We start from the raw sequence: 24,408 nt of genomic DNA on the forward strand, positions 1-24,408 counted from the left end.
ATTGCTTTCAATAAGCAATTTCACAGCAATAAAAATCTTGACTTGGTAAAATATTCACATATTCAACTAGAAAACATATAAGAAAACATATAAGAAAACATCACCAAAATCTTAAAAGCATTCTAAGCCCTTCTGGACTACACATAGGTAGGAGTGAATAGGGGGGTGCAGTAAAGAAAGCCCAACTTTTGTGAAATGTTCAGTCTAGTATGAACCTGAAGGAAAAAAAAAAAAAAAAAAGACACTTAACACATACTTTCAATACCCATTTATAAATATTAAAACAGGTACAGACAACACAAATCAAAGACTTTTGCATTATAGGGGAATATTAAAAATGATACCTGAGGTCAGTGTGTTTCTGCTAAGAACCAGATGCAAATACAAGAGACTTGTTTCCTGCTGCATGAAAAGCAAGTACAGCTCTGTTGACTGGAAACATAATTAAAGTGAGAAATAGAGCAAAATGGGGTGTGGAAAATGAGCAGTGCATGGCCCTGACAATAACTGCATCAGAACTCACAATTCAAATATCCATAGGCATTTTCTACAGTGAAAGTAATTACAAAGGAATGCCCGTTTCTACAGCCTCAGTAAACTCAGACATACCTGGATCCCTCTAACAAGTATCCTGCATCTTTTACTCAGGAGCAACAGACAGGAGAGACTCCAGAAATACCTTTCAATAAGGTTTTGCTGTGGAAGCATTTCAAGGAAACATCAACTTGTAAGTCATGCAGCTTGTCACACACTTGGCACTAGACACTGTGATCTTGGAACATGAATTCAAAGAAAAATGTCACATACCTTGGCAAATTTCTATGCATACATCCTGTAGGACAGTTTCTGTGTTCTTCCATAAAACCCACAGAACAAAAAGGTGCTGGAAGACTCTTTCAGAAGTCAATGGGAACACAGCATCGCCTTGTGTATTGGCCTTGTTTTCAAAATGCAGCACACATTCAGCAATATCCATTGGTCCTCTGACCCCAGGTACTGAGCATTTCAACATGTATCAGCAATACATATGAAGAGCTGTTACACCTCTGGAACAAGATCTTGTTATATGCATAATGTAAGTTTATATAGATTTTTCCCTTATGAAAATATCAATTATAAGTAATTTGAGAGATGTTTTTGGACCTTCATGTCCTGTTCCATAGAACAACATAAATCCAAGTAGGAGGCAACATTCACCTAGGAATAGTATCCTAGAAACACATTTTATTTTTCTTAGTCTGAAATCAGCCATGTTTCTAGATAATGTCACAAACACAAATTCCTCCTACAAAACCAGAGCATGTACCTGTAAATGAAAGAAGCTCCAATTCACACCAAGATAGCAAGAGTTCAGAAAACGTTGCACCTCAGCTTTCTCTGTGTATTTGCAAATATACAGAACAGATTTATTCTGTACAGAACACAAGCTTTGTAATTTACCAAAGCAAGGAGCAAGGCATAAATATTTGTAGCCTTTGACTGTACAATGAGATCTGGTGCAGCAGCTGTAGGATCGAACAGCAGCTCGAAGCAGTTGAGTCCAAGGTGTATTGGTGTAGACTCCTTGTGCTTTCTGGTGCAAGTGAAACTCAAGTAGAAATGGTTCTACAAAGGTATATTGCAAGATTAAATAGTCCTTTTAATAACTAAGAGGGTAATTCTCCCCCCAGTCAGTACCTGAGTTGGAAGATTTGAAATAAGTAATAAATTATCAATGTAAAGTATCAATCAGTCTTTCCCATCGGGCTTGACAACCCAGCATTAAAGGAAATAAATCATTTGTGGAGTGAAAAAGATCTGCCCCATTGAAAGGAACAAAAGACCCATCAAGAGCATTTTTCATGGAACAACAGTCCAGAAATAATTCCTCATTTATTAAGGTCAAAGTACTAGCTATTCAAATGGAGGACAGCAGCTTTTCATCATCTCCTGTGATATTTATACTTCTACAGAGTTGGCTCTAGTAAGTCAATTTCCATCCAGGAAATGTGAGCATTATCCATCGTTTCATGTGGTAGACCTACAATTCTTCTTTTCAGTTCTTATCCATCCCTGTTCCAGAAGCTGTCAGGCATGGAAAGATGTTCAACAAGCAGCTGTGCATATCTGAAACTACTTCAATTATACAAATAAAAAGGTGAATATAGACACACAACAGAATGCCAAGCTAAGAGGTCTACATTAAGCAAAAATCTACAAATTCAGATGCTTAATGTGATTTGCTCCTTTATTTGTTTAGTCACCTTCAATGTTCTAGGTTGGCTGATTAATATGCACCTATTCTCTGAGGAACCAAAGAGCTTATGTAGTTTCTACTTTTAGAAGTTTAAAGCCATGTTATCTTAAGCAAGCAGATAAAGCAAGTTCATGTCTGCATGGTCACAACCCTTGAGGTACTGCTGCAGTGTCTGTGTATACCTGCTGTGATCCTAAACATGTTTGACAGTCTGCCTTGGCACTGCTGCTGCACCAGGCACACAGGGCTCCACCACCTCTTCTCACCATCTTTCCCCTTCCTCCTCCTCCTCCCTTCCATGCCCACAACTGGGAAAGACAGCTGCTGAGAATCTGGGATCTGAGAGAACCAGGTTCATGCAAGGAATGGTAACTGAGCCACTGTTTTACCAGTGAAACATTCAAACACCATCACCCATCAGTACAGAAAAGTCAGTTTACATTGAATTCCCTGACAACTTCATTAAGTGTTTTTCTTCTAAACAAAAAACAGTCTGTGCAACTCTGATGCCATACTGACAGCTTCAACACTTAGATAGAAGGCAAAGCCATGTTTTTTCCACAGTGTATCAAGAACACTAATAACCAGTAAGATTCAGATCAGCTTTAATCAAAGCATAGGGAGCTGTGTATTTAAGCAAGAATAACTTGCATTCAAATAATCATTACTGATGTCAAATTAACGTTTTGAGTCATTACCCTTTAAATGTCAGTGAGCAGAGCATGTCATTCACACATCCATGATCTACATCAGCACACAGATTCAGAAGGACAACACAATCAGTGTTCACTTGTCAACATGAAGTCCTGTTTCTTTTTCAAGTAAAACATTCGGTAAACACTTCAGCATTTTCTTTGATTTGAAATTATAGTACAGCAGGATGGGATTTTATCCATGTGATACTGAAAAGCACAACAACTTTTAAGGTTTTTTTTAAACAATCAACTGGATTCATAGAAGTCAGCTGAAATGAAACACGAAAAAGACCTTCCCAGAAGCAAATGCCTTGCAGTTGCTTTTTTATGAACAGAAGCTCCATTACATAGTGAAACCCTTAAATTTATCAATGTGGGACAGGCACCACATGTGATCAGAACAAATGAATTCTCACTCACTTTCAAGAGAACTTTTGCTCTTACAGCCACAATCCAGATCCCAGATTGTATCTATATATGAAAATTCAAGCTGGAACAAGGCAGTTCTTCACAAACTCCATCCATTTTTTGGAAGTATACTGAACAAAAGATTGCCTGTATCTTGCAATGTAAGAACAGTGCAACAAAATCTTTTATTGCTGACCAGGAAACAGTTTCATGTGATTAAAACAAACACTTGTGCCCTTGTTCAAAAACAGTCAGATAATTAAGAAGTATCAGACACTAATCATGTCCATACATTTTAAGTCTGCTTCCTTGTGTACAAACACAAGAAAAACAAATCACTATATTTCTGCAAAACTAAGCCTTATTCACTGTGAGACTTTTTTGAGTGAAATGACGGCAATGGTTCTGGTACAGTGAATTACTTCTCATGAAGTTATCTTAGTAAGAAGAAGGTTCTGCAGGAAGAGTATGTCTAAAAACTGTTAGCAAATATACACAAGGAGGCAGGACTGATGAGAAGCTACACGTAACCTTAGATTTACAGCCTTGCTACTGCAACTCTGCAAAATACAAAATGATTTTGTACGAAAAATTTTTAAATAAAACATCTTTTACATGATTGCAAGTGCATAGTTTACAAGTTCAGCCTTGTCTGCCTGTTGTCAGTTTTACAGCAAAGAGGGACAATGCTTTGACAGATGACAAATACAGGATAAGCCCTTTATCATGTTCCACTTTTATTGAACATTTTCTGCAAATGCAGATTACAACCTTGGTTTAGGTTGCACGCATCAACTTAAGCCATAATAAATCAGTGTTTCTGAAATCCAAATTCTAGTGGTAAGGGTTAGGTAGTGGTTGATTTCTGTAGTTAGAGAAATTACAACAGTGTAAGTGTCACTCAAAAAAGCAGTATGGTGCAAGAGGCTCTTTGGTGCCAAAAAATTGTCAGTGATGCATTTATGAATGCTACTAAGTAAAAAGCAATCTAATTTACAACTCTTCCTCGCAGTGCTAGAGAAACATTAAAGGACACTGGAGACCCCCACACCTTGAGCAGTCTGCGAAGAAATATCACCGTTACAGAAAAGCTGTATAAAAATCAATGACAAAAGACTCAAATCAGAAGGTATATCCTATCTTTCATCCTGAAATACAGGTCAGGTATGGCCCAGCTCTACAGCAGGCATATTAAATAATCAGATTTAAAGTGATCTACACATTGAGACCTGAAAGATCACTGCCTTAATCTCACACCCATTTATATGGGCATTTATGCGGCAATGTACTTGCATCATCTAAATCTTCAGTAGCGCCTAAAGAACAAACTGCCTCCACACCAGCATGCACCCAGAACAGCCATATGGCAAACACCTAGAAGGATGTAGAAACCCCAGATTTCAAGTGAAGTCTAAGAAGTCCTAAAGGAACTCACAATTCGTATCTCTACTGACTCGTGACTTTTTAATCTGGCTGAGTGTAACAAAAACACAGACTTACTTGTGAGGTTTTTCCAAACTACAATGTATAGGCCGATCCTCGCGTAGATATACACATATGTACAAAATGTATAGAAAAACAAGAGTCCTGTAGACAAGAGTCCTATCTTGAGTGGAAAGACACTACATATACTGTAAAGGAGAAAAGGAGATAAAGGGCCAATTCTGCCAGCACAAGCACTCCTGGTTCCACACTAACTTCAGTCATTATTGCATGCATTAGATGCCCAGAGCCACAAGTAGCTCCGGTGCAGCTGAGCCAACTGACTAAACTGCTCTTCCAGTACATCTCACTTTCAACCTGATCTAAAAGTCAAGGTACTACTTCACACGTCAATAAAAGAGGAGGAAAGAAAACCCTCATGTGATTTGCTACAGCATTAAGTGTAGTTATTTGCACAGCCTGGCTGGGTTTAACACAACTGCAAATCTCCATTTCAAAACAGACTATTCTACCTCGCAACACCTGCATGGTCAGAAACAGAAAAGAGAAAATACACAGCTTCTCAGACACTCACTTAGAACTACCACCTCTAAAAACCAAGCTTTCTGTTTCCTTTAAAATGCAAGTTTGCTTCACTGAACTACCACTGCAAATCCTACTCTTTCCCTTCCAGCTGTGCCTGCCTCAGCATTCCAGATTACAGCTGAGGCATTTGCACCCTCTAGCTGTCACAGGGAGGACACATTACTTATATCTAACTTACATTCATTTTCAACTTCAAATTTATTGAGGCAGTTTATATCAAGGTATCCATAAAATAATTCAGAAATAACCCAAGTATACCATTTAAACATCTTCATGATTTATCCATTTACACACTCAGTACACAAACAACCCAGCCTCTGTACAAGTTCATCACATGCAAACCACCCATAAAGACAAAAACTTTAATTAAAAATAAGTCACAACTCAGTGTACTGTTTCAACTGCATCTCCATTTACCAAATGGCACATTGAATATTCTCTAAAATAAGATGTTTTTAACAATCTTGTTAAAAAATTCTTGGGCAAAATATTTCTAGACTTAAAAAACATCAAGATTTTTCAAAACACTCAAGATACTATACAACTTAGAATAACCTTGAAATAGGTTTACAAGGTTGTTAACCAAGGTATTTACATACCAAATAATGTAAAGCAAAAAATTTGTATTTCTAATGACAAAAAAGTGATGCATTAAAGATTTATGAAATTAAAATTAAGGCTCTTTGTTATAGTTCTTTATGTAACTTTACATAATAGCCAACTTTGGAAATGTCAGTCTTGCACATTCTTGTCAATCTACTGCATTTAAAGCAGTAGCGTATATTAAGTATTATTTTGAATAATTACATTGCTACTTCTATGTTTGAGCATGCTTTTGAAACACTGTAATTATGAAATATTTACAATGTGTAGCCTTCAAACTTTATGTAAAAGCCCAAGTATGACTGTCTGATTTGAATACAAACAATATACTTGTAAAAATGCTTTTACTTTTCAAAATTAAATGTAAACTACTACAGTTTTAACAAGCAAACCAGCTCTGAAAAGTTTCAACGTGTGCCTGAACGTGGACAGTAAAAGTTGTGTGAAATTTGTCAGACAGTACTGTTCTTCATCTCAGACTGAACTATTCGTTGTTTCAGCTGTTTTCTGTAAGCATGTAGAAAAATTAAATATTTTTTTAAAAAAATTATTCCAAGACCTACATATACTTGGAGCTGTGTCCATAGGTTTCTTGAAAACTCAATACTGTCTTGCAGGTTGTAGTGATTGGTCCACAGTTTATTTCAGGATGTGTGTTCAACTATTAAAAGCAACTCGCTGTTTTCCAATGTCATTTCTCTTAAAAGCACAATGATATAAAACACTGAAGACAAAACAAAACAAAATAAACAAAAAAATAAACAAAAAAAAAGGAATGGTAACCTAAAGATCAAATCCATTAGCCATTTCTCCTACTATATCAAAATTTGTAGTCAGAATTGTCTTTATTGACTTTATTTTTAATTTTTGTACACAAAGAAAAACATGTTCATATCCATCATGAACAAAAACTTAAAAAGGCAGAACTAGAAGACATTTGTGTCCTTCACCAAAGCAAAGCTGTGCTAAAGGTTCCAAACATTTCCATTTTTAAAATAAATATTTTCTTTTTTTTTTCATTGTCTACATTCCAGTCTTCAGAATGTCACTGGAAATTGCAGCCTATCATGAAATACACACTTTTAAACAGAGTCCCAGCTCACTGCGTTTGGTAGCTTGCCATACCATATCCAGCTTGGTTAGGTATTACAGGAGCACCTTGTCCCTGGGCAGGTTGAGCACCAAATCCACCCATCCAGGCAGCAGACGGAGATTGGCTTAAAAAGAAACAGGATGGTTAAAAAAAGCAGGGAAATGCAACTTAAAACAAGCAAACAAACAAAAAAAATCATAAAAACGTACTTCCTACACAGCTACTTGTATCAAAATAGAACAATTTCTTCTTCTTTTTAATGAGTAATTCAGGTTAAACTCTTCAACACGTGACTCCTGCAAGTACCATGAGCTTTTTAAGAACAAAGGAGAAAAAAACCCCACAAACCTCGTGTATCAGTTGGATGTGGCACCTGTCTCCAAAGGCATGAACACATACAGGTGGCTGGAACTGAATCAGTGATGCAGAAATGCAAGAAATACCCAACACCTCATGGGCATGAATGCCAGTGATGGGTTTATCAGGGCTTAATATGTTTAACTGGCACCAGATAATGAAGAACTAGGCAAACAGCTTATTTCAAAATTATATTAAAACAAAGAGTTCTTGTGAAGACTTCAGTCTTCAAGAGATCAATTATTAAAAGCCCACCCAAAATCTGAAACTGCACAAGTTAAAGCGTCTGTGTGTAGTTCCTTCTCTCCCAGCAGGCAAATATCTGGGCTCCTGGCTGAGACTCACCACTTCAAGTCAGAATCCAGAAGGTATTTAGACACCAGTGAAGACCACCACCCAAACCTTTATATCACCCTGGGTGGTCTTTGTGCCTCCATCACATATGGTATGTGCCATCAGGTACAAGCCAGAGTGACTCACCCCACCCCATCTGCTCACGGCGAGCACTGAACATAAACTTTAAACACACAGGAGTCCCCCAAAGTTTGAAACCTTGTGCAATCCACGACTCAAATAAGCCTGAAACTTAAGATACAGCATTCTTGGAATATTCTAAAAAAATTAAATATAATTACTCACTCTACTCCAAAACCCTGTTGATTCCATGCTTGGCCATACATTCCATATGATGGTACTTGCCACCCGTTAGCCATATATTGCCCATACTGTTGTGGATTTCCATATACTTGGCTCCATTGTCCCCACTGACTGTAATCCACCTGCAGAAAGAATAATCCATTGTACTTCAGGTTCTAGAGATGGTGGATATTGCATTTGTGCTGCTGAAGGCAAAGTTTTGGCTATATCAATCAGAGCTAAAACAAGCAATAATGAGATCTGAAAAATAAGATGTCACTATGACTTAATTAGATCCTTGTACTGAAAAATCTATTTGTGTGTGCTTGAAACCCCAAAAGACTATTTGGTTGGACAGCCACCTAATCTGCAGTTAGCAAAACAGCAAGAATTAAAATTACCTCAAAGTTTCTCCCTATCTTGGATCATATCCAGAAGACAGTAACAGATATTCCATCAAAATCACTAGCCCAATTTGATGAACTGGAACATAACTGAGACAGAACATGGAATTTCATAAGAACTCCACCACAAAATTTAGCCATTATAACTGGGAAGTCATTACAGGTATAAACACATTTGCTTTTGTAATACAAAGGAAAGATTAAGTACAGTTACCTGTTGGAAATTTTTAGTCATATCAGGGGATTCTTTACCCCAATAGCATTTAACAACGTGTCCTTCAATTGTGGTTCCATTAACTGAAACAATAGCATGTGCTGCACTATCATGGGTTGAAAACCTAAAAAATGTAAAAACAAACTAATGTTATGCTTTACAGTACGTCCTCCTGATTACTTAAAAAACAGTGACTCCATACATACAGGAAATCCAGAGATAAACATCCGCTTTCACAAACATTCATCTTCTCAGGTAAAAACGTTGGTGGCCCTTTTTACAAGTTTCAAATTATTTTATGAATATATGGTGACAGCTTTTACTGTATCAGGACAAGGTCAATCAAGTGAAATTACAGAGAGATGAAGCATTACCACATGCACAGATCCAGAGATTTTTCTTTCTCTGTCCATACCTGACAAATGAGTAACCTTTCTCTGGAAACACCCTTATTTCCATAATCTGTCCAAAGGGTGAAAAAGTCTGTCTCATAAGTTGATCTACAACATAAAATGTTTTTCAATTAGCAACCATCCTGGTGTCCAAAAAGTTTCAATAGTAAAAAATAAGAGAACACTTCATACCTGTTAGGCCCGAGGCAATTCCTCCACAGTACACAGTACAATTTTTTGGACTTGACTGATTTACTACATCTTCAAATCTCAACTGTTTTGTATTATCTATAAAGAGAGAAGGCTGGTTTTCAGCAGTGGGCTGACAGTAACCCAGACACTTACCTTACACAAGCATGAATTTCACATTTAACAAACACAATATTTTATGACAGATCAGTAGTGCCACCACTATGCTGATACAACATACCAAAAACATCTAATCAAGGTCTGGAAGGCAAGCTAATATGTGATTTAAGTGACATGATTTTGGCTTATGTTTTATTCCCCCAGTGAACAGTGAAAAGACAGCAAACACAACACAGCATGACATGAAGCTCTTACTTTCTTGTGTACTTTTGGGGGCTGGTGGTTTCCTTGTTGCCCAGTTAGTTCTGATCTGGCGGCCTCCCAACCATTGGCCTCCCATGTGTACAATAGCATTTTCTGCATCCTGAAGAGATTAAAACAGAGATTGTAGCGCTTTCAAACAAAAAAACATGTACAAATCTATCCCCAAGACTTGGTTATCAGTTAATGCCACTGACAAAACCAGTAGCAGTACTAAGAGTATGAAATTCTGAACAACCATAGCAAGCAGACAAACATTAATTAACATGAAGGCAACTGGTTACAGAGAAGGCCCTCAGAAGTCATTTGGTAAAAACACTAAAATAAAACAACTATCATTAAATGTTTCTTTCGCTTCCGGGAGGCATGCAACAGATGCTTTGTAAGTTCTCTGCATGTTACAGTCATTCTAAGAGCACACAGGAGAATCCATGGCCCACTTTTCATCTTGATCATGAAACTGAAGACAATCTTTGTGTTCAGTGTAAGCAGAAACATCTGGTAAGCAAAGGTAAGTTTGCTAACAGCTGCAAGAAGCAATTTGTCTCCCAATTGCTTTGGAAGAAGGCAGGCAAAGCAAACAGTGCACATTTGAAATGCTTTTCCAAGGGCACAAAGCTTAAGGAAAAAAGCTGCCAAGCACAAGGGACAAAGAAAATGTGGACATGTTAAAAGTGAGCTGCTCCCAGCCAGAATTCTCTTCTCGAACTCAGGACCTTGATCCTTCTAGGTTTTAATTATATTGAGCACTCATTTTGAGAACACAAATACAAAAATGGAATTACAAAAGATGACCAATAAGAAAAGAAAAACCCAACCTAAAAGACAAAATCAAAGCACCAGACAACGAAACACCCCAATTGATTCAAGCACCCTTGGCTCCTAAAGCATGGTGAACACACAATAAACTGACTAGAAAAGAAAACACTCTGATGAATCTTGCTGTTATCCGGCTTGACTATCACAGCTGAGACAAACATGGAACAGAGCCCAAGCCATAACTGAACCAGTCCAATGCAGGAATTCCATTTTCTCTCCTAACTGTGTTATGCATTAAGACCTCAGGCTGGAGTACCTGAAGTCTAGGAACATATTCTACTTTCCTAAATCCAGCAGAATATATCATTCTGAAAATCAGGCCTTAAAGTATCAGCTCAGAACAGTCACACCATAACCCTAGAGGGTGCAGATGCTGTGAGAATGAACAGCAATCGGGACATAAAATTTAGAGTATTTTTAATACTATGTTTAGAATTCATCCATTAATTTTGCAGAACGAATACAAATTTCAAATTGGTATTTTAATGGCTCAGTCTGAAAAGAATCCAGTAACTTTAATTCCATGACTGTTACAGTTCCTCTCTGGTCATAGGAATCAAACACAACTGCATGATAAAGGAAGAAGGGTACAAGGAAATACAGCTATTCCTTCTTTTTCAGCTGTAACACAGAACAAAGAAAGTGTAACTGGAAAAATACTCTAAATCAAGGCATTCAGTTGCAGTATCTTATGGCATTGACAGATCTGAAGAAATTACAACTTTTTCTCTGATTATGACAGCGGCAGATAACTGTTATAGAACATCAAAAGAGATCTGACATGTTGAACTTCTGACCATGCAAACAGGCTTTTATGCCTAAAATCCTGGAACTGTGTGTTTTTCCTATGCCAAATATTTAAGGAAAATGATTCACAGTTTCCCCATGTTGTCCTAAACATACATATATAGCTCCTGTACATGTTTCCCTGGGTGGTCTAATAAACAGCAAATACAAAAACAGGCAAAACTAAAAATGGAAAACGGGAACTATTTTAAACCTGCATTGTGATTACTCACCAGTTTGTTATAAAAAGATACAAAACCATAGCCTTTTGACTTTCCAGTTGCCATATCTTTAACTACCCGTGCATCCCTGTGAAAAGAAGCACAGCTATATGAGGGTAGTATTGATAACCTGCAAAATAAAAACTAAAAGGAACCACACACACTGTATTGTGAGCATAATTTTTTCTTATAAATTCAGTTAGCCCTAAAACTACAGTCATTCCTGAACTCTCCCTATTGCTTCTTTACCTGTTAGAAAAAAGCAGTAGGACAAAAAAAATAACATGTAATAAACATGCAACCTATGCACATAACCTATACTGGCTATAACTAGAATGTTCAAATTTGAAGTATAAGAGAAACAAAGTTTCCTTTTCTAATATTCTATTGGCTAGGGTCCTCTAAGGTTTACTGTTCTATAAATTACTGTAACAATTCTATCTAATTTACCATGCATTTTCTAAATAGTTAAATGTCTTCTGCCTAGTGATACAAAATATATGAAATATTAAAAAAATCGAAAAAGAGGAAAAAATAGGAATTAAAAGGCATACATGGCCTGTTAACAGATTTCTTTATTTTTCTTGGTCAATTCTCTACCATCATTTTGGAGTTTGGGTAGCTGTAAATTTTGAAAAATTGACATTTTCAGAAATTTAAGAAAGGAGAATAAAACTAACAACAATGCTAAGCACACCAGTACGAAAACAACAAATTTACACAGAAATTTTAGTGAGTAAGTTAAAATGATTGGAAATATAGAACTGCACTGAATATAGAATGTTAAAATGTAAATACTAAAATATGTATATATAAATAATGTATAATAAGAATAAATAGAAATGAGAAAAAATCTACAACTGAGTTCCAGTGTGCACAGTTCCTTGCAGTTAGCCTTCAAGATCCTGTCCATTCTTATGAGCAATTCTGCAAAATAACCAGAATGCTATTACTTTTAATTGTGACTTGGACTTTAGAAAAACTGCAGGTCTCAGGTATAAATATAGATTGAGAAACAGAAACCTGAATTATTCTTTTTAAATTGATTTTTAAAACAGTACTACTTACCACATTAAGAGACAAAAAGCAAAGTAAACAAAACAGCAAAGGTAAGAAATAAGATTTATGATTCATTTAAAAATATGCGTACAGAACAAAAGAAAAATAAGAATTTTGTTCTTAGAAATATATTCCTGTAAAGTAGTACAAAAACGTTCATGTGCAACTTTGATTTTTATAAAGATAAACTGATAAAAGATTACCAGACTTTTTATTGTAGCAGTACTCTTTAGGACATATATACTTTAGCACTCTCAAGGATTTTGTAATGTTAAATAGGTTCCAATTAGAACACCAGGTGATTTAACATCACCTGAATTCTTCATGAGAAGTTTAAAGAAACATTCTCTTAACTGGCAGAAATGTGCACATATTGTAAAGTCACCATTCTTTCATTTAAGATATTATAATTGTAATTCATCCCATTATCATTCAAAAAAACAGATTTCATTCTCATAAGTATTAGCTTTTTTCAAAACATTCTCAAGTTATTAAATAGCTGCTTTATAGAATTATATTACAATTGCCCAATTTTTCACACTGCCAATGAAATGCAGCAAAAATGCACATAAAACACACCCAGGATACAATATATACCAGTTGTCAAGTCACTACTCTGTACACATTCTCAACATCAAAAAATCACACTTAGAGCAGTAATTATATTTTAATAAGAAGTTGAATGACATTAGCATATAAATTAGGTTAAAAGCACATTGCTTTCAGCAAACCAAAGCACAATAACATTACTGTATTTACACTGTGAAACACATTGAGATACAACCCCTCTTTACTACCCACCCACCCACCACAAGGAAATGAACAGCAGAAAAATTATCTCAATAGATAAATATCATTTCAACTTAGAAACACATTTTCACTATCACATTTTCTGACTGATAATGGAAATGTTTATAATGATACTTACGATATTTTACCAAAAGGAGCAAATGCTGACTTGATGTCTTCTGTTGTTATTTCTGGACTTAAATCCCCAACGAACACATGGAAGTGATCTGAAAATAAATAATTTACTAATCAAATATTTAACTGCTATCTAAAGTTTCAACTCCTGAGAAAGTGATGCTCTGCACACAGCACTGGGAACCAGGAACGCTCAGGATTCCATGTGAAGAGCAGCAGCAATTTAATCTGTCCACTCCGGTTTCCCCAGTTGTAAAGCAGAAACAGAAGAATTAGTTTGCACAGTTCTATTAAACACTAAATGGGAAGGAGAGAAGTTACGTTTAAATGCATTTATGATCAATTTTTACCACTTTGTGAAGGATTTGTGTAGAAGTGATACTGTGGCATTACATTACTTACTGGATGTATCTTTTTTCTGGCTACTTGGTGTTGTTGCCCAGTTTACTTTGACCTCCTGAAAACAAGTATAAGATTTAGTATAAATTCACAAAGATCTTACATTTTATAAGTTCATTTAAGGGTGGGTTACAACTGTCAATGTTTATAAATCATCATTTAATATAAACAACATCACAAACAGAACATCACAAATAATACATTTCCTAAACAAGACTTACTATTTTAATATCACTACTTTTAAAATATTATTCTATCAATATTTAATCGTGGCAAAATATCTTCAATGGTCTTATTAATATTTTCACACAAATCTATATTCTTTAAATCTAAGATTACCATGTGAGCAACTTACCTTTCCCAAAATTTTTCTCCCATTCATAGCAGCTAATGCAGCAGCTGCATCTCTGTGTTCATAAAATTCCACAAAGCAATAAGGGTCATTGCTTGTATGCTGCAAAACAGAAAATCCAACAGAAGAGTTGACCCTTCTGCTATCGGGTTGCTGAGAAGAAAATCCAGGAAAATATATTACTTACAGCTAGAAACTTTCAGAATGATTTGCATCAGATTTATGAAATAGCCTTTGACATTACACTTAAATGCAAGAACTATTAAGATGGATTTTTTAATCAAAGGTCTAGCAGTTCCTGAAGGATAGCTTGCTTTGAATGAGGACTGAAGTTTACTGAACTAAAAATAACTGATCAGAAAAGTGATCTGCAAACTGGATGGAAAGGGAGGGAAAAAGGGGAAGAATGGAGAGAAGAACAAAACTACCTCATGCATGTAACTCAGAGCTAGAAAGGTTTACTCCCCAGACACATTTTCACCAATTTTCTCTTGCCCTACTTAACAAGTGTTTCCTTTCATTTGACTGAAAACCACCAGCGGGCAGCAACCTGGAAGCTGCACTGTGTCAGTCTCAAGTGAAAAATGCCATAGCAAACAACTGGGAAATAATCTTTAAAAGAACTCCAGTTTGACTGAGGGAAAAGGATATTAATCAATTGACTGTTAACTCTGTTAAACCTTGAGTACAACCTGTTTTTGTAGGATGGCCTATCAAGCCACCTTTAAAAATACTCACTGACAGAGGTCACTGAAGTGATAAATATACCAGAGTATAAAGTGCAAAGAACAGAAGAGTTTTCTGAAAAGCTGATCAAGTGGAAAGGATGTTGAGAATGCCAACTTGAACACTGGATTTGATCTACCTCCAAGATGTAATGAGTACAGAAACTCTAACCAAACCATTTCCATTAACTATTCAGCACGTGCACAGACCAAAAGATGATAAACACTAATATTACCCCAAACAAGTTATTTCTCACATGGACAGGGAAGGGTCTAGCACAGAGGAACTGCTCTGGCGTCAGTATTCTCACCTATCAACCTCTCCCAGCGCCAGGTAGAACACAGATGTAACACAAGTTAAGAGAAGCCTTTTCCAGCAGTCCTACTGAAGTTCTGAGAACCCATACACACTTACACTGATGAACAATTCTAATCCTTGCCCCTAAAACTGGATTGTACAGCTTCAACCATAGTCCTGTCTACTTCTGAAGCTGTTCAGATGCAACAGTTGAATGGATCACAAGGCCTTTATACACCTAAAATGGTCATGGAGTCTGAAGTCATCCTCCTGAAGTACTCAGAGCCTCTAACTGATGCACAATGAACAGATGAGAGAAAATGTACCTGGGATGATAAAAAAAGTTCCAGTCACAAAGTTCTCTACAAGCACACTCACCTCAGATGCCCCAAAAAAGAAAGCCTTAATTCACCCCTCCTCCCACACTACTTTGGGAAACCCATTTAAGGCTTCTTTAGAAAATTTAGTGTAGTTTATGCTTCAGCTGAAGTGCAGCCTTACTTTTAGACTTTAGGGAGGTCTTTAGCACTGAGAACTTGACTGAACACAAGAAGAATCTCTTTTTCAGACACTCAGACCTTTAAGTGTTCAAACTATCTACAAATATTGTGCCACCAGGCTGAATATTATAAACCCCCAAAAGAAACACTTGAGATTTTTCAACACTTGATATCACACACTCTACAAAAGAAAAAGGATGACCTGATACACGTGGCTAAAATGGAAAACCCCACAGGTTTTTAAAAGGTGATGGTGGTACTAACAATGGTAAGAAGCACCTAACCATGACTCCATTCCTAGGACAGGTTTATCACACGCTGTAGAAGGATAGACACCACGGACAGGGCAGTGCCAGCCTAGAATCCAACCTGCACTTCTGTGACTGCTTGTTGGCAGTGCTGAGGTCAGCCCAGTGCAGCCACCTCTGTGTGACTGTGTACAGCTGCCAGCAGGTTTTGTTTATCTGCTTGTTTCATAAAGATGTCTCTTTATAATCTTTATGGAAAGATTTTAAAACCACAAAGCCTCAACCAAGGTAAAGATGTTGGAATTTCTCATCTGATCCTCAAGAAACCAAAGTGATGCTAACAGCTCTCACCCAGCCAAAGGTGGGAGCAGCAGCACCTTATGTCTGTAGAGCACACGACAATCAAACTGTTTTTTCAGAGAAAAACCAGCAACTGTGATCTGTCAGCCTTCTGTTCTTTTTCTCCAATAAACGTAAAGCAAATGCAGCAGAGAAAAGTGTCACATGGGAAATTATTAGTCCAGACAAAGATGAGAGTGATTACACAAGCAGCAAGTTGATGATAAGCTAAAAACAAAGAAACAAACAAGCTGTGTGACACATTGAAAGGAGAAGCCCACAGGGGAGTTTGTGGAAGAATTCCTAAAGAAGTCTAGTCACAAGACTTGCCTTTTAATTCTTTCATTAACAATCGTGACATAAAACTAATGTAACTGTCCTCAAGAAATCTGTAATTACAAGTTAGTATGAAGCATAAAATGTAGTAAAAAGTATGAAGTGTATACAGAAACCAGAGAAGAAAGACCACAGTTTAAACCTGGCAGAAGCTCAGATTAGTCCCTGCCTGCTCAAAGCTTACCAGTTATAAACATAGAAGGAAGGAAAAATACCAGGGCAAGAGAAGTTTTGTAGGATGTGTCAAAAAGCTCACAGAAATGGCTGCCAACCATAAAGGTACCAGAGTATTTACAATGGAGTTAAGAATGCATTAATACTTACCAATACTCTGTGCAAAAGACTGTATCTGCAATACTATGGAAATTTTGTCACTTTGTTTCAAGGAAAAATTAATTTAAGAACAGACAGCTGCAGACAACAGCTATTTGTACTGGTGCAGACAAGAGCTATTTGAACTAGTGCAGAAAAAGCTGAGGAAGAGTCAAACTCATTTTGAAGGATTTCTTACTTTTCATCCATAGCAAAGACCATTTATTCAAGAGGGACAAGAATTACTGAGGCTCGTGTTCACAGAATGTGAAAAATGTAAAAAACAGCCATGAAAAACACTTGAAATTATAAGGTTTCTGATCATGAGAACAATGTGATTCTGCAAAGAGAGAGTTACAATCTTTTAAATAAAGTGGAATCTCATCACCAGCTGATAAAAGTTATATCAAGGCTACAGGCAATAGCACAGGATTGCACACACCAGGTCTCTCCTGCAAAGAGTTATCCCCAAAGCCAAAGACACCCACTGCCAGTAATGTCAAAAGAAGCCCTCGGTTTCATTTGTTTTGGACAACTTAGGATAAAGTTACATTACATTTGCTACCCCCCAGATGTGGAAGGCCTTACCTCTGTTATCATTTTACAGCTTTTGCATGGTCCAATCTGGCTGAATAACTGAAGTATGAGAACCTCAGTCACATCTCTGGAGAGGTTTCCTACATAGCTACACAAGGAAACAAAAAACCAAGATTTTAAACCAGGAATCGTCATCTTTTAAAACATAATTATGGCTTTAAAAACTTAAACAACTATAAAGAATCTCCCTTTAAAACATCTCAGGTATCTTAAAGGCAGTATTTACAAAATATTTCATATTTTTAATGCAGTACTCATGTGGTTTCTAAATTATAATGTTGGCCACACAGCTGAGGAGGGAAGCTCATTCAGACAACACTGGACACCACGACCCAGTGCCAATCACTTCCTTGGCACAGAGATGTCAAAAGCATGAGGAACGTTGCTCAAGAATGTTGTGCACAACAAGCAACCAACTGGGCAATGATATTTTAAGTTTCACTTCCCACTGAGTACCTCATCAAGAATCCTTCTGAATTTGGGTACAAACACACATCTAACTCCCATGAGCTCAGGAGCAGCTCTCGGACAAATTGTGCTGCGTTGCAATCAACCAACTCAACTTTTCTGTTTTCCTGAACATTTGGAAAGCCAGCCCACTCACCAACAGACAAGGCAATTGATGCAGCATTTTGCCATAGGAATGCACTGTACAGCATCTATCTCAACAGCTCCCACCTTTGTAAGAGCCCCCAAAATTCTGGCAGTGTTATTTTAATATCACCCAGACTTCTTGATTTTTGTTAGTTTGTAAATCTTGAGAAGTCATTCCAAGTTTTGTAATGCTTATCAAGTTTAGATAAGAGTCCTAGATTTACCGGGTCACAATAATGGCTGAGAAAGTCATGAATGCAAAACTAAATTCTTTTTAACAATCTGACTAACTTGTAATCAAATTGTAAACAACATGCTCAGTTAAGAAAAAGGCTTGTCACAGTAACAGATGTCAAAAGCCATCAGCAGAGGGACATTCATCATCTTTACAAATAAGTTTGTCAAGGCATAAAGAATTCAAGTGCAACCAATAAGACGAGCAGAACCTTCTGCGATTTAGAAGCTGAAACAATATACATCCTATTCATTTTACTCTGGTCGGTTACAGAACATCATAAAAATGCAAACTAAAGTCAGCCTGACCTGTTAATACAGTGGACATAGATGTGAACAAGCGTTTCTTATTGCTCACAGACAAATTTATTTTTAGTTAACTAAAGGTGTGCTCTGAAATTGCTCTGAGAGGCAACACTTGAAATTTTTGGAAAAGCAAATTCTGTGTCTGACAGCTGGACTTTCATCTGGATCAGCAAAATTAAAACAGACACTGTTTTCATCGGAACACCACACGATGTTATCAACAGATGTTTGTTTATGTTGTTCTCCTTTCAGCAACTGTGGGGCAATTCCACACCTTCTCAGCAGGACTCCAATGCTACAAGACCCAGAGTGAGGTTCTGAAGTATCACCTGAATACAGAACATCCACTAAAATCCTTCATGTACTCATTAGTTTCTTATTAAATACGTATGAATTAACACGAGTCATTAACAGAAGCCCGTATTGTTATGAAGCTTTTCAGCAGAGAAGTTAAAAACTGCACCACTCTAAGACCCCTTACAGGACAATTTGTCCATCTCACTGACTTTTCAGTTCTATCCTGAAAACTTAGTAGTTAAACATTTATCCATACCTTCTTTCTGAAATATTAACTAAATTTTTGTTAATCATTCACCAAGAATAAATTGTAAATCACTAATAGCTTTTAGTGGAAATATTAACCGTTGCAGACACTTCTAAAATCAGATGGAAAATGTATATTCCAGTAGGAACTGCAACACAAAGGGTCAGTGGTGCTGTGAACTTACTGCCAGTACTGGATTCCTGTGTATGCTGCAGAACAGTATTCATTAATACTGAGCCTTCACAGCATATATGAAATTAAATACAGTGAAGTTTTATTAACATCATTTCTAGTGCAAATCAGATACAGTAAGGAGTACAATTAACACTAACAAAAAAACCAAACTTCATCCTCTCCTGCATAATATTAACATGTATTTGGGAAACACAAGAAGTCTGAAAATCAAGCTGGAAAATTCCTCTTGGTTTGACAAGAATTAAAAAAAAAAAGGCCAGGGAAAGCCATTTTTCAGCAATCTATTCAACTAAGGTAAGAAAAGTTACACTAACTGATAGAAGATACAAGATACACTAGGTGGTTTTTTGATACCACATGTCTTCAGCAAGATAGTAGTGAGAGAATGTTGCATCATGTATGAAACAAGCTGCCTTTTCATAAAAATCAGGACCACCTTGACTGCTAGATTCAGATGGGATGTGAAATCCTACTGGGCCATTAATTCCCTAAATTTCTATGAGAAATTCTGCCTTGGTACATAATATCACCATTAGTCAGAGGCATTCCCACCCTTCCCAAGTTGCTAAAACTCAAACTTCAGCAATGCACACACTGAGAATATTGCACAGTAAAGGTTCATGTAGCAAAGACAACACCCAGAGAGACCCAAATCTCTCAAACTAAATGTAAAATATGGGAATACAAACATCTACAAATTTGAAACAATATGCTAAAAAGTACAACTTGATGGTTACTTTCATGTAACCATTTAAGCAGACTGCAGTAACATCACCTCCTTCAGTACAGTTAGAGACGACTTTAATAAAAACATACAAGCAAACATTTTCAGTGTGAATGTCTGAATACTACAGAACTCAGGAAATAAATACATTCAGCACATTAGGAACAGACACCTTACCTTTCTGGAAACACAAAACTTGGCTCAGCTGATGCTAATCACCCACCACCCATGGCCAGCCTTTCCCCTTTCTAGCTCTATTTACAGCAATGTAACAGAACAGCATCTTCTACTCTTGAAATCAAAATTATCAGAACCACACCTCAAGAAATCAGAAGACTCCTAACATGCTGTTGTATGCTATTTCAGTCTTTTTGGACTGATACTTTCTAGAGGATGTATTATGCAAACTTTTTAAAAATTACGAAACCCATCGGGGAGAAGCATTTACTAAACTTTTATAGGTGGTCTTGGATGATGTGACAGGGCAGCAAAAGCTGTAGCTTTTTGCACACAGGCAATAGTGTTTGCTCCCCTCTGCAAGCCTGAAGCACCCAAATACCAATTAATAAACAGCTACAAAAAACCCCCAACAACCTACAGACAGACAGATGTTGTGACAAACGCTTATCTATTACACTTCTGAACGCTGCTGACAACACAAAGAATAACAAGCTACTTGAAATCCAGAGATGTTGTAGAACTATCTAAAGCACACAAGAGGCACGTATCAGCCCAGAATGAATTCTGGAACTCCTTGGCTTAAGCAGAAAAACTCTCTTTTTGAAGGTAAACAGGTTTGTATTGCATCCTAGACAGGGAGGTAAGAATGGGACCTTTACAGCCACTACTTTTAGGTCCACAAAACTCCCTTACGTCCCTTTTTGAGAAAAGATAGTAAATCTGATTTCTCTCTCACACAGGCAACATGCAAGAAATGCCAGTTTCTATATTTAAAAAAGGAAATTATGACAAGCAATAAGGTAACTGATGTGCTCAAGAGCCCATGGAAATTCTTGCAGCTTTGCCTAGTGCTTGTGAGCTCCTGGAAATAAAATGATACCAAGAATAATCCACTCTGTAGCCTCCTCCAGGAGACAACATTCCTGTACAAGAGCTGAACTGAAAAGAAGTTCGAGAGAAGTGAATTGGGTGAAGCTTTACTCCTGCACCTTATCCACATTCCAGACTTGGAATACAGCACGGCAAGGCTGAGGAGATAACAGCTGTAGGTATGCAGTGACTTCAGAGCAGTCACTGAATACCCACAAACCACACAAAAAAATTCTAAAAGCTTTAACAAGAATACACAACTTTGGAATTTTTCTGGTTGTCTGCGAGAGCTGATAACATTAGCAACACATCAGGTTTCTGATAGTTTAGTTTTCACTTTAAAGCTGAAACAGGACTTTGATACAGCCTGTGAAATCTAACAGTACTCACAGAAAACAGAGCTTTCAACTCTTCTATTAAGATTAAAAAAAAAAAAAAAAAATCAGAAGCTCACAGCTCATTTTAGGACCAGCTGAAAAACTGCATGTGAGAAATCACACAAAAAGGCCCCCACCCCGGGAAAGTGTTTTGGCAGAAGTATCTAAGGCTATTCTTCACATTTCTATAAAGTTAAGAAACATAATAAATAAAAATGCAAGTGGTGTCAGTTCTCTATATTAAGCCTCAGAAAATATTCTGAATTCTTAGAGGTTCATGACTGACCTATCGTGAGTGGGAACAACAGAACAGCCCTGTAAGTTACTGCAAATTGAAACAGTCCTAATTCCTGAGCTGTTTGAGATGGGCATAAACGTGCAGTTAAAGTGGTGAGGTATATTTTGCTTTTTATAACTTAAAAAAATGGCTTGCAACTGTTAAAAAAGAAAATAGCTTCCCAATTTACAGATTTTTGGGTTTCATTTATTCCTGCAGGAGTGAAAACCTAAGACATTAATAAAGTACTGCTTACACGACCAATCAAGTGCTTTTGCACATGGTCAAATAGCTACTGAAACAATTTGTTCTTCACTTTCTCCCCCCTCCCCCTCCCAAATAAACCAAACAATGAAGACTTAGAAGTTCATCTAACAGTATTTTTATTTGTTGTTCTGGGGGGACAGTGAGTTTTATTTATGAGATCACAAGTGCTCTATAGGAAAAGCAGTGCTCAGGATAATAACCTTTAACACATGACTTGCTATTCTAAATTTAAAGACATTTCAGATAAAAAGTAGGGACAAGAAGGTAAAATGTAAAAAATGCTACAGAGAAATCTTTGTCTTCCATGCAAAAAGCCCACAAATAATTACAGGAAAGTAACCCTTTGTGATTGTGGTTACTAGAGAACTAATAGGAAATTAACGTGCATGCTGTTTATTAGTTTAACAAATGAAACAGTCACACGTGTGCAATAAACCATTTGGGGCAGCTGTAGAGATGCTATTTCAGACATCTTAGTAGAAATTTATTTATTCTCTTGTTAGTAACTAAGTGGGCTAAGTTAGGCCCTTGATGGACTGTGTTACTGGAAGGACCCACGGCCACAATGTGGTACCCGAACTTGTTGGCACTAAAAGAACATTTTAAAACTTAATGGGAATACAGCAGTTCTTAAAAAGAAAGAAAAGGAGTCAATAATAAAGAAAGAAGCCTTGAAAATAAAACTGAATAAAACACTGTGTGACTCTGCTCTTTTCCCTCCTCCTATTCTAAAACAACACTCAAACCTAGGTCTGCTCTGAGGACCAAGCGAACTCAGATCATCTGGGTAATAAACACAAAAAGTATTCCAGATATGCTTATTTACACTATGCATCACAGGGAGTGAGGACTAAGCACTTACATTACACTGTAAACGAGTTTAAAGAACTTTTGCAGATCCAGAAAGGAGAAAAAACACAAACTGCCTTGAGAAGCCCTAAATGCCAAGTCATCATTTTGGTGCTGAGAACAGAATTACGAGACATTTTACTGTTTCAGTAGTTTCTTTAAGAGTGCCTTTCAGCCCTGACTATCTTGGTGAGCTTCTCTGAAGGCTACTGTCCCGAAAGCTAAATAGACAAAGATTTCATTTGCACTGTCCGGAGCTGCGTTTGCCGTCTGAGCCTGCCTTTCTCCCAGGGACAGCCCGACCGCCGCACCGCTCACAGAGCCCCAAACACCCTCCGGCAGCTGCACTCAAACCTGGGAACTGCTTAAAATCAGCAGCAGCACAAAATCCCTGCTCTCGAGTGCCCAACCGCAAGTGCCAGCCTCCCTCGTTTAAGCCAACAGGACAAAGAAAATTCACCAAAACCACATCTGCAAAGCTGGAAAGAACTCAACAGCAACCCCAAAACGCTCAGATTTGTATTTCTGAACAGAAAACGGGTGACAGACACCAAGTGATTAAACAGCCCGGAGAGACACGGCCAACACACAGTTATTTCTTTCTGCTGGGCCCGATACCCTGTTATTGAACCGCACCGTGACACGCTGGAGGGAAAAGCGATCCCTCCCGGTTTCCCGGCGCTCCCATCCCACCCGCCGCCGGCAGAGCACAAAGAACTTTCCCGGCGGGCAGGGGAGGCCCGGGGCGGCCTGTGCCCCCCGGCCACGGGTCGGGACTGCCGCCTGCACCCCAAACCTCCGGGGACGGACCCGGTGGCTCTGAGAACGGCCCCCGTTACAGCCCGGTCCAGCCGCGGCTCGCCCGTGTTTTCCTTGGCTCGGTCGGCGCGATCCCGCGCTCCCCTCCCGCTGCTGCCCCTGCCCGGACCCCGCTCCCGGCCCTGCCGCACACGCTCCGGCCCCGCCGCTCCCCCGGCACCCCCGGCGGCCCCGGCCCCGCTGCCCGGAGCGCACCCTGCCCCCGCCCCGCTCCGCCCCGGGCCCGCCGCCCGCCCCGCCGCCCCCTCCCCACTCACAGGGTCCGGGGCTGCCCGTCGTCTTCCATGATGGTGGGCAAGCGCCGCTCTCCGCAGCCGCGCCCGGGGGCAGCGCCGGAGGGGCTCGGCGGCGCACGGAGGCAAAGGGAAGGTGAGGAGGGTGCGGGCGGCCCCGGCTGCCCCCGCTCCGCGTCGCCCCCGCGCCAGGTCCCGCGGCCGCAGAGCCCGAGCGGGAGAGGGAAGCGGCACCACAAAATGGCGGCCGCCACCAGACGCTCAGGAAGCCGCGCTCTGCGCAGGCGCCGCCCCGCGCGCTCCCGGACCCGCTTCTTCTTCCAGGCCCCGCGGGGCGCGATGGGGATCGTAGGCACTGCCGGGCACGGCGCGGCGGAGCCCCGCGGGC

The 24,408-nt window shown here is 38.5% G+C and overlaps 1 protein-coding gene across 5 annotated transcripts; it reads right to left on the minus strand.

The window, feature by feature from the left end:
• Positions 1 to 6,814: 6,814 nt before the first annotated feature.
• Positions 6,815 to 24,187, minus strand: TIAL1 (TIA1 cytotoxic granule associated RNA binding protein like 1). 5 transcript variants are annotated; one of them, XM_083866877.1, is made up of 12 exons: positions 24,045 to 24,187; positions 17,543 to 17,639; positions 14,200 to 14,298; positions 13,848 to 13,902; positions 13,450 to 13,537; positions 11,475 to 11,550; positions 9,631 to 9,739; positions 9,259 to 9,354; positions 9,090 to 9,174; positions 8,675 to 8,798; positions 8,060 to 8,199; positions 6,815 to 7,187 (listed from the first exon to the last, which is right to left on the minus strand). In XM_083866877.1, the coding sequence occupies exons 1-12, from the start codon at positions 24,071 to 24,073 to the stop codon at positions 7,070 to 7,072; spliced, it is 1,116 nt and encodes a 371-aa protein (XP_083723003.1). In that variant the 5' UTR covers positions 24,074 to 24,187; the 3' UTR covers positions 6,815 to 7,069. The 5 variants fall into 5 exon arrangements, with proteins under 5 accessions (XP_083723003.1, XP_083723002.1, XP_083723004.1 ...); XM_083866876.1 differs by having other exon boundaries at positions 14,200 to 14,349; XM_083866878.1 differs by lacking the exons at positions 17,543 to 17,639; positions 24,045 to 24,187 and adding an exon at positions 14,625 to 14,864 and having other exon boundaries at positions 14,200 to 14,349.
• Positions 24,188 to 24,408: the final 221 nt, after the last annotated feature.

Source organism: Zosterops lateralis (assembly GCF_965231275.1).
Source record: "Zosterops lateralis genome assembly, chromosome: 8".
Taxonomy (NCBI): domain Eukaryota; kingdom Metazoa; phylum Chordata; class Aves; order Passeriformes; family Zosteropidae; genus Zosterops; species Zosterops lateralis.

Bases quoted from the DNA above. Each gene is read 5' to 3' on its own strand.
- TIAL1 (XM_083866876.1), bottom strand. From the start codon at position 24,073: ATGGAAGACGACGGGCAGCCCCGGACCCT. The intron at 14,350-17,542 runs GTAAGGCCTTCC...TTTTCTTCTCAG, and splicing joins GCTGTAAAATGATAACAGAG to CAACCCGATAGCAGAAGGGT. The intron at 13,903-14,199 runs GTAAGTTGCTCA...ACTTGTTTTCAG, and splicing joins GGAGAAAAATTTTGGGAAAG to GAGGTCAAAGTAAACTGGGC.